General features: G+C 37.6%; 1 protein-coding gene across 1 annotated transcript; it reads right to left on the reverse strand.

The window, feature by feature from the left end:
• Positions 1 to 826: 826 nt before the first annotated feature.
• LOC104249089 (putative E3 ubiquitin-protein ligase XBAT31) lies at positions 827 to 4,972 on the reverse strand. The gene is made up of 8 exons (XM_009805471.2): positions 4,653 to 4,972; positions 4,214 to 4,273; positions 3,949 to 4,020; positions 3,735 to 3,856; positions 3,411 to 3,551; positions 3,225 to 3,332; positions 2,351 to 2,609; positions 827 to 1,764 (listed from the first exon to the last, which is right to left on the reverse strand). The coding sequence occupies exons 1-8, from the start codon at positions 4,833 to 4,835 to the stop codon at positions 1,339 to 1,341; spliced, it is 1,371 nt and encodes a 456-aa protein (XP_009803773.1). The 5' UTR covers positions 4,836 to 4,972; the 3' UTR covers positions 827 to 1,338.
• Positions 4,973 to 10,969: the final 5,997 nt, after the last annotated feature.

Raw genomic sequence — 10,969 nt, forward strand, 5'->3', positions numbered from 1 at the left:
TTTGGATTGGAGAAGCTGATTTTAATCTGCTCCGATCCCGGTCTGGCAAAGCGAACCTCGCTTCGCTGTCCAAAATTTCTCTTCAACTTTTTTTTGCCAATTTTTCTCCTATTTGATCTTTTTTCGCGCAAGTTCGTTCCTACACATAAAAAACACGTGATGTGCATATTTTCACTTCAAAAACAGTGTAAACTCACGCAACTCACACAAAAAAATAATACACAAACACGCTCAAACCATGCACTTTTCACCCTCTGTCAATTGACAATCACATATGATGAACTTTATATTTGACTTTTTAAATTGATTTCACTTACTATTCTGGAAAAGTATTAATTTTAATAGGAATAAAACGTTCCTTTTTTACTATTCTACTTGTGTGTGCACGCATATAAAATAATAAAATAAAATTTCGTTCATAGTATTATTCTAGAATTATGCTTTTAGCCGAGATTCTATTGAAAATAGCTTTTTTATATCCATAAGATAGGGGTAAGGTGCATATACACACTACCCTCCCTAGACCCTACTCTATGGGATTATACTAGGTATGTTGCCGTTGGTTAGTACTAGTATTATTCTAGAATTATTCAAGTGAAATTTTAGGTCAAGTTCTTATCCGCTCAAGATCAAGTTTGAATTGCAAATCTTTTAATATACAACAAGAAAATAAACATTATACAAGAAAAAATAACTCAGATAATTTGCTCAACTCGATTGCACAAGTAGGTAATCCACACCATGCTTCTGTTGGGAAATTGTAGGTGATGATTGAGACATTTTTATGGATTTGTCAGTATCTTATATCTGGAATTTATACACTAGATTCATATAAACTGTCCTTGTAATTAACTAGAGTTCCTCTCCAAAAACACACATTAGTCTAACAAATCTTAAAATCAGAAAATACAGTGTCTCAACTGTAACATTTCTGCTTATACTTGACCAAATCACATGGGGGTTGCATACTAGAGGCTCATTCACAACAAAGAAAAAGAAGAACAAATAATAAGTCCAACAACATTTCTCTTAAAGATGGAATACTACAAAATGTTCTTCATACAACTCTTGGAGATTTGGCAAGTTGTATGCAGACTAACTGCCAATAGGCAGCAGCTCCATAATCTAACCCCTATAAATTGTAAAGGGATAGTTGAGCTGCTATTGAAACAGCTCAAAAGTACCCCCCCTCCCAGGACCTCTATAGATATAGATATACATATATATGTAAGGTATATTGGAAACAAGACTCCTCGACAGCTAGATTCAGACTGACGATTGACCAGAGGATATCAATGAAGAGACGACTAGTTATTATCGTCCCATTGGAATTGATTCTTAAGGCTTGGCAAACACTTCAATGCATTCTGCACCAATTTTGCCTGAATGGCGACCACCCAACTTCCCGAATGAGGCTAAGGGTGACAAAACTCTCAAGCTGCTGCTACTGCTGCTGCTGCTGCTGCTGCTGCTGCTGCTGCCACCTTCAGTAAGGCTGAAAGATGTTCTTGATTTTCTTGGCCGTGAGGGACTCAATTCCTCTTCGTAACTGTCTACTTTATTCTGGACCACGACTAAATGAGTGATATCACTCCGGCAAAAGGGGCATACTGGAACCTTCTCACTATTATTACTTGCAGGGTTGGGCTTATTGTGACAACATAAGGCTAGAGTGCAATGAGCACACATCTGATGGCCACACTTTTGAATCTCAATTGTGCAGGACTGCTCGAAACATATGCAACATAGCTCAAAATCACTGCCCTGTTGGAAACAAAAGCACGATTTGTAAAAAGCAGATTCATAGGAAAAGGTCTAACATAAATGTGTTAAAATCTTCATTTTCTTCATTTGCTGATTAGTAGAAAGAGTTGTATAGACCAGATGAGTCCTTGATGAAACATAACAGCCAACCATCAATTCAAATGTTATGCAAAATTATGGTTTTCCTCTCTGTCTCTACAAAATGGAAATGTCATATGGATTAACAAACAAGAGCAGTATAATAGAAATGGTTTGTTAACATTTGTCCAACTACCACAGCGCATATTTTCTACTACCACATTACCCAAAAAGAAAATGAAATGACGATAATCTCCTCTGCGATGTCTACACATTTTAACAAGATACGTCATCGTTCTAGGAAGGATTGCGTCCAAGCAACAGTGTCATAACCCTATATGTACATCCATTTATTTATTCTCCACGGGAAAATTCTAGGCATACCTTCTTGGGCAAAATGATATATCAAACATAATATTTTACATGACCAGGCAAACAATTGCAGCAGCTGATGCAGAATAATTTAATTGATAATTTCTTATGTTTTATAGGGCTTGAGACTTATTACCTCAAAGTCATCACTCTCAAGGCCAGAATCACAATGTAAAGGCGATGTATGTGAGACAGCTGTCTTTTTCAATATCAACTTCTCTCTATCTTTGTTGGCCTCAATAAGAGCGTTTTCTAGTAAAGCTTTTGCCTCGGCGTCAAGCTCAGTAATAAACTTCAAGGGCGATGGCCAGGTCAAAGGCTCTGGAGATGATGGATTTAAGAGAGCACCACATGCTTCATGCTTGTACTTCAAAGCAACTAAGTAAGGTATTCGCCTGTAGAGATCCCATTTACAACTGATTAATTCCATATTCGAAAAAGGATTACTTGCAAAGAGTTGAATAAATACCACAAATAGAACCGGAAGGACTTGGAATAATAAAATGACAGTTACGAGAAAGGGGTAAAGAAAGTAAGGCTTCAACTGCGACATACTTTGACAATCTAGAAGTTACCAATGGTCTCCGCATATGTAACTCAAACCCAATTTCTCCTTTGACGCTTTTCATCATGCTTTTAGCTTGAACCTCATAATTTTTCAGAGAAAGATTCAATGTGTAAATTGGATGTTCTTAAGGGAACTACTTTGTGGTGACTTTATATTCTGGTTTGTTGCCTAACTGTCATTATTATTATTATTCAAAAAGGAGCATGACAATACAGACACAGAATGAAAAAGTCCACAAAGGAATTTACTTTTTGATGACTTCATATTCTAAAAGTGTCAACCTTCATAAATAGAATGATAGAGATCAAGAATGTAAAATAATCAAGAAGTAACTAAGATACTTTCTGCACATGGTTAGTGCAGAAGCCCACATTACTTGAAAAGGTATGCAATGGTTAGTTCACAAAACCACATAACTTAAAGAAAGTGCATATGGACTCACCCAGAAGAATCTCTCCGAAGTCGATCTGCACCCCAAGCAAGTAACTCCCGTACACAGTCCAAAGAACCTCCTCGAGCTGCCAAATGCAATGGTGTACTTCCTGGTCGGCTGCAAAATCTTAATGTCAATTTGACTTTCAACATATGGCACTAAAGTTACAAAACCACTCTGGCTACGTTTTATTACCCGTAGCTACCACTAGAAACACAGACAAGAGCATCGTTGCTCAGAAGAATCCGGACACATCCTGGTCTACCATGACGGGCTGCCAAGTGCAATGGAGTTGCACCACTTCCATCTCTTATGTTCACAAATCTCGCAAATCCCCTGCACTCCAATCCAAGCAAAAGAGTAAACATATAGCCCTTCAATAATAAAGTGGTAATACTCGAATACAAGAAGCCCTTTGTAAGGCATCACAAAATGACAAAAAGGGGGACTTTGAAGGGTAGATGAAAAAGAAGTTTAGTCTTTTGAAGTAAATGTCACTAAACTAGACTTGGAATTTACCAAGATTGAGCAACAGGAGCCGAATGAGCGGATGCAAGGATCGATTGCAGGCAGTCAGAATGGCCATGGTAAGCAGCATAATGCAAACAGGTTCTTCCATGTAGTGAATCAAACGTTAAAATCTAAAACATACGACCAATAAAGACCAATTAACTACCCATCTCAATCAGTCAAAGAGACTATCATGAAAAAAATTATGCAAAGAATCACTTACATTAGCACCTCGCTGAATTAATCTCTCCACGCAGGACACATTTCCATGCATAGCAGCTAACATCAATGGGGTCTGAAATATTTCCACAATGAAACAAATCAAAAAAACAAATTCAACAATTATCTATGCCTATTGTTCAAAAAAGGACATTTTTGCAAACAAGTGAACATCACAAAATGAAACTTCTTGACAAATAGAGTATATAAAATTGGCAAAATACACCAGAAACACACAAATCACAACAACAACTACAACTGCCACTTACCTGTTTATGGCGATTCAAAATGTCTGGATTAACCCCACGATCCAAGAGAACAGATAGCACCTATCCATTATCAAAACCAAGAATCAAAATGGCAAAAAACCCAAAATGACTTATCAAGGATCAAGAACCATTAACATTTATGATTTAACACCCCACGGTAAAAAAAAAAATTAACAAGAAAGTAAAGGTTACATTTTTTCAAGAAAAAAAAAAGAACCCAAAATGACTCATCAAGAATCACGAACCATTAACATTTGACACCCACCTTAAAAAAAAAGAACAAGAAAGTAAAGATCACAGTTTTTTCTACAACTGTAGTGTTCGGGCCAACTTGTGTGTACCTCAACTAATTTCAGGCGAACATGCTACCTCACACCAGCACCGGTACCGGATAACTAATAAAGATTGCATTTTTTTTCCAAGAAAATGAAAAACCAACCTCGATCTGTGCATTAGCAGCAGCAACATGAAGTGCAGAGAGCTTCCCACGAACACTGGTAATATGAAGCACATTTGGGTCTTCATTAATCATAGCTTCAACTTTTTCAAGCTCACCATTTTGGACTGCACTGAACAGTCCATGTTCATGGGGTTGCTGTACACAGCTCAACTTCTGCCCCATCACCTCCCTACTAGCATTGAGGTGAAGTGCCCCGCGAGTGGATATCACGCGCCACCCACCACGGCGGAGGGGGCACTGTGGGTGTGTGGTGGGAGTAAAATATTAGCGCTAGGCGCTGAGTTATGGTAGTGCAAGAGGGAGATAAAGGTTAAAAAAGGAGTAGAGAAGTAACCTCGGAGTTTGTTCCTGCCCGGTAAGAGATCGGGTAGGTGCCCGTTGCTGTTTGGTGGATTATCGGGCAGCTGTCAGTTTTTTTTGACCTTTTTAACTTTGTGGACTTCGCTTTTACTGGACTGAATAGTATCAAGAATATTCCGCTTCAATTTTTGAAAGAAAATATGACACCCTCTAAAAATTGATAAAGGAAAATATAGCACATTTTACTAGCCTTTGGTCATAAATTCTCAAATTTATTTTGAAAAATCTAATCCGGGTAAAGTTTGGTTTGAAAATGAAAATATGTTTGGACATAAGTTTTTAAAACATGTTTTACTTTTTATTTTGAAAAAACATGAAACATGACTTATACCCACAAGTTCTAAAAACTATTACAAATATCTAACAGTACCTTTATCAATAACATTATCTCAAACCATAGTCTTGAACATAAATAAATTTGATACAAAAGTATTATTTTTATAATAAACTACATAATACACTATCAGATGATCGAGAAGACGAAACAACATTATTATAAAATAATAAATGGTGAGCTCTTTTATAAAATACAAAAGTTTGGGGCAATTTTTAAAAGATGTAATAGTGATATTCTGGGCCAAAATCAGGTTTTGGGCTGGTAATGAGATTTGGGTTTTAGGTTTTAGGAATTTGCCAAAATGTAGAGAAAATCTATGGCCAAACATGTATTTGCTAAAAAAAACCCAAATATATTTTGATAAAATCTATTGCCAAAGGGGTCCGTACCACCCTTTACAAATTTACCTAGAGTAACACAATATACGTAAACAATAACAACAATCCAATCCAATAAAATCCTACAAGTGAGATCTGGGTAGGGTAAAGTGTATGCACAACTTACTCCCACCCCAGAGGAGTAGAGAGGTTATTTTCGAAAGAACATCGGCTCATGAAGACAAAAGGAGACAGTAGATCCGGAACAACAACAGAAACCAGAACAATAACATCAACATCGTAAGAGATAAAAAATAGATGGAAAAGCAATAATAATAACTAGTAATTGTGACACATTACTATGTAAAAAAGAAAAATAATGTGAACGCAACATAAGCCACTAGCATTCCAAGACAAAACACTATCAGACTAGCCTTACCCCTAGTACAAAGTAGAAGAATGCTCGACTACCTCCTAAACTTCAAACCCAATGCTCAACCTCCTGTCACACCTCCTTTTTGCGCGCCCGGCCCCGAAGGGTTAAATGCGCGGGTGGAGTTTTTCCAATTTAAGTGACAATATTCGAAATGAGATTATTTATTTAATTCAGAGTCGCCACTTGGGAAAGGTTTGGCTTTTGGTGTCCCAAGTCACCGGTTTATCTTGAATCCCAAATCAAGGAAATTTTCGACTTTTCCAAATGAAGTCTGCGAACCAGAAATTCTAAGTAAGGAATTCTGTTGACCCGAGGGAAGGTGTTAGGCACCCTCGAATCCCGTGGTTCTAGCACGGTCGCTTAAATTGTTATAATGGCTAAATATCTGATTTAAATACATGTTATGACTTACGTGCTTTTATTAAGTTTAAACCGCTTTTATTATTATCATTTATTTTTATAGAATTGCAACGTCGTGAAAATGCATCTCGAACCACGTCACAATCAATGCACCCGTAGTTGTTAACACATTTCGACTCCGTTGAGATTTGAATTTGGGTCACATAAATGCGCACCCGAATTTAAGAATGTAATTTAATTAAGTCGCGCCTAAAGAGTCTAACGCGTTATTATCTTTGGGGAAGGCAGTGGAATTCACTAAACAGCCTATCCTGAATTCTAGATATTTATTGTGGTTAATCATTGAGGGCCCCGCAATTTGCATTTTTTATTTAGCGAGGCTCGTCTCATTATTTTAGAAGAGGGTATCCTAAAGTGACTACATTTCTATTATTTTGTTTCCAGAAGATAGAAGAAAGAAAAATGTATGCTAATTGAAGTATATGCTTTGGCCTAAACCGGACTCCTATCAATTTCTGATTAATTACTTATAAAGTGAAAAGACGTCATACCTTACGAAAATGCTTTGGTTGAACAAAGAAATTACATATGAGATTGATGAAATGCAATACTTAATCCGAACAACATCCTTAAGTTGAATCTAAATCAAATTGCTTAAACAGGATTAATAGAGTTCCTTATTAAAAGATGTTACTGATGATGTTCAAAACTAGTCCTATAAACTGCCTAAAGAAATCGAAACTGGATGATTCAAAACTGTATTATATTTGGCTAGATTTAACAGCCATTTGCCCCTACCTATTCAAACATGTTGAAAGAATGAGTTTAAGTTTAACAATTGTATAAATAGTGTCACATTCCATGGATCGTATTTACATCCTGTATGCTAACTAAACGAATCAAATACCGCAGTTTCAGATTAACATAAACTTTACTTAAGTACAAACTTGCTAATGTATTCTCTATTAGCTATAAACTAAAATTTACACAACTTGACAATAGTTATAAAATTTGTAAGCGAAGCAACAGATGATTATAATCCCTTCAGATCTTTCGATTCAATCTTTCATTGCGACATCAGTTACATCAGACAAATTCGAAATGTGTACCTGAGGAGATGCTCACAATGAAATAAGCAGGGGAGTCAGTTGAGCAGCAATGTAAACGAAACACCAGCAGTAATAGATGAACAACAGCAGGACAAATTCCAATGCAAAATGCAATTATAGACAAAGAAAGAGGCAGCAAAATGACAGCAACAAGCAGGGGAGTAGAATCAGAATTCAGACAAACCAATTCCAAGAGAATCAATCAATGCAAACCAACCGATAAACTCAGCTGACACTTGAAAGAAAACAGAACTGACTGAACAGGTTGAACAAACTAGGAATCGAACAAAACAGCAGGAAGAAGAAAACAGTTTCTGCTTTCTGTATATCCCTCTCCCTATCTCCTTTCTTTCCAAAATCCAAATGTCAATCTTCAGTTTTGAAACTATACTTGAGTTATCAAAAGAAAACTTATCCAGTTTTCTGTTTTTCAGAACTCAACTCTCAATATTCAATCTCAGTTTTTTATGTGTATATCCCTCTTTCTGTATGTGTGTATGTCTTTCTCAGAACTTTAATTCTCCTTCTTCTTAGTTCTCTCTGTTCTCTTATCTCTCTCTTATGTCTGTCCCCTTAAACTGATGGAAGTTCTTCCTTTTATAAGCCTAAAGTCTGCCCTTAACAGCCTGTTCATCAATCACCCAAACACCCTCCCATGTGCTCTCTTATTTTCAGATTCCACTTACTATTTAAATAAGAACAAACTCCCCATGATATTCCCTGGCAGACTTACCTTTTAAGTGAGGTTTAATATTTCTAAACTAAAGCAGGATGATGGGCAGCAGAATATATCTGACAGCATATGCTGTCAAACTATTTTTAAATCAAAAAGCCCTTTATGCAGGAACCAGGCTGTGCACAAATGCACCTGTGAGGCACAAATGCACATGTTGTGCACAAGTGCACATGCCCTCCAATTCAGAACTGTAACTAAACAAAACATTCCTTTTGCATTTCTGATTCAAATTAACAACTATAAGTAAACAAACTTAGTTCCTAATTGATTCAAGCAAATGCTTAGCAGAAGTAAGTCGATTTGTTATTGTTCGGACAACTGAAACTAATTGACGACATATGTCGACTCGACTATACTAGTTATAACACATACAATCGAAACCAAAATCAGACATTTAACAGTGTAGGACACATGATTCGAATTGTGCTGACTAAACAAAGTGGTATTCGAGGAATCAATCAGTCAGTTCAAATTTGAAAATCAGCTAATTGCACAACACTTACATACACATTATCAGAACAAATAGAAAGACTCAATCAAACAACAGAGGTTCAGGCAAAGTGGACAGGGCACAGTTGATAAAATTCAGGGACACAAACAAAACATGAACAGACCTTTAAAACAATCAGATGAACCAAAACAAATAAAGAAAAGAAAGAACTCACCTTAAACCCCGAAAAATCAAAAGACCCTAGCTTGGACTCGAACAGACCTTTCTTAAGGCTAAACGGACTCTAATCGAAGTGTTTCTCAGATGAGAAACACTTCGATTAAGGTCCATTAGACCTTAATCTCTTCGGTTTGAACCAGATACGGACCAGTGACGAGGAACCCTAAGGTTCCAAAAATTAGATCCGGGATTCATGCTTCCCTGGTCAGATTCGGACCAAACCAAGCATGGTTTGGTCACGAGGGGGGTCTGGGGAGTGTCTGGTGTGAAACTGGGGTCAAACGGTGTAAGTCAGGTTCCGACTCGAATCTTCAAATGAAGATTCGAGAAGGTGGGAAGGGATTCGAGCTAGGTGGTTAACAGATCCAGGTTCAGGGTGGCAAGAGGGTTCTATGGTGTTAAGGGGAAGGTCACCGGCGTTCATGCCGCCGGGTTTCTGGTGAAGGGAGATGGGGGCGGCTAAGGTTTGAAGGGGAAGGGTCTGTGAAGACGAAGGCCGGGGTATTGGATAGGGGGCAGGGTATGGTTGGAAGATTATATATGGGATGGGTGGGTTGATCTCGGCCGTTGGATGAGGCAAGATGGAAGGCCCAGATCTTTCATCTGATGGGGAAACGGTGTCGTTTCATCCTAAAGGGGTTTGGGTCGGTCCGGGTTGAAACAGGTAGGGTTCCTCAGTGGGTTATGGGGAATTGATCTTGGTCGTTGATCAATTTGAGATCAACGGCCCAGATCAGACTGGATTAACACGGCGTCGTTTGGACGCTCTGGGTGTTAGCTGGTGTGGACCGGGTTTCACAGGGGTTTTGGGCTGAGTTTGTTTGGGCCAATTTGTTTAAAATTGGCCCAAGTCCGAAAAGATTTTTTTTTATTATTTTATTTTCTTCTTTATTTTAAAAACAAAACCTAAGTAAATCAAATTAAAATTAAATAAACACTTAATACAATTATTTGCACACACCTTAAAATATTTTAAAACAGGTAAAATCAAGCAAAAACAAAATCACGGACAAATATGCCTATTTATGATTTTCTATTTAACAACCGGATTACGGTTCAAATTATGCATGACACATACATTTTTTGTATTTTGTTTTAATAAAATAAAATGGGCAAAAATCGTAAATAATTAACAAAGTGCCATGTAAAAATCCAAAAATTGTACAGCAGGACCAATTGTTATTATTTTTTATTTCTTTTGGAGCGATTGTCGCGCGAAACAAAAATCACGTGCTCACAGCTGCCCCTCTTTGTTCGGAAACACGAAGAGTTTTCGTGCAAAGATAAAGTGAGCGTGTATGAGCGATTTTTGCCTATGGACTACTCCGTGTGAAGCATGTTTTTGAAAGATCTGACCGAATCTTGCTTCAAAGATTTCCTACATATCCTGGGCTAAACAGGAATCAGGTCAATGTAGTTCGGGAAAATTTTGGTAGCTGGGACTACCATGGGATTGCAATGCTTGCTGTTACTGCTGTTGCTGTTGTCACTGCTGCGTCACTGACCGCCTTATTACAACCAAAGGAAAATTGGAACTGAACTAACTACTTATATGCATGTCAACTGCGAGTTACAAGATTCCTATCTATGATTCTTTTGCGACTTGATCTTGGGTCTTAGCTGATTGTGCTTGGAGACTTTGATCCGAATCTTGATACTTGCGAGTTGCGGCGACTTGTTCAATCTTTGGGATACTGAGTAAAATGCGTCTGGCAGAGTTCAGGACCTTAGTCAAATGTTGGAGTCGATCCGCCTTCCATTCACTCTGATATCTCGGGATATCTTCTTTTTGTCTTTTTCTTCTTTGATTCTGAGTTGAGACTCATCTCGTGGGTCATTTCGATTCGTGTGGCTCGAGGTTAGACCTGTGGGAGAAAAACAAACGAACGAAATTTTCTGCCCCAGTTTCACTAGGAAAATTTCGTGAATTATTCGCCATGAAGTTCATAAAATTGATGAAGGAAGATAAAA

The sequence above is a fragment of the Nicotiana sylvestris genome, chromosome 7, assembly GCF_000393655.2.
Source record: "Nicotiana sylvestris chromosome 7, ASM39365v2, whole genome shotgun sequence".
In the NCBI taxonomy this organism is placed as follows: domain Eukaryota; kingdom Viridiplantae; phylum Streptophyta; class Magnoliopsida; order Solanales; family Solanaceae; genus Nicotiana; species Nicotiana sylvestris.

What these genes read in the sequence shown, in the direction of transcription:
- LOC104249089 (XM_009805471.2), bottom strand. Translation starts at nt 4,835, where the DNA reads ATGGGGCAGAAGTTGAGCTGTGTACAGCAACCCCATGAACATGGACTG. An exon ending in TTTTGAATCGCCATAAACAG is followed by an intron (nt 4,021 to 4,213) that starts GTAAGTGGCAGT and finishes GAAATATTTCAG; the next exon opens with ACCCCATTGATGTTAGCTGC. An exon ending in GCTCCTGTTGCTCAATCTTG is followed by an intron (nt 3,552 to 3,734) that starts GTAAATTCCAAG and finishes ATTGGAGTGCAG; the next exon opens with GGGATTTGCGAGATTTGTGA.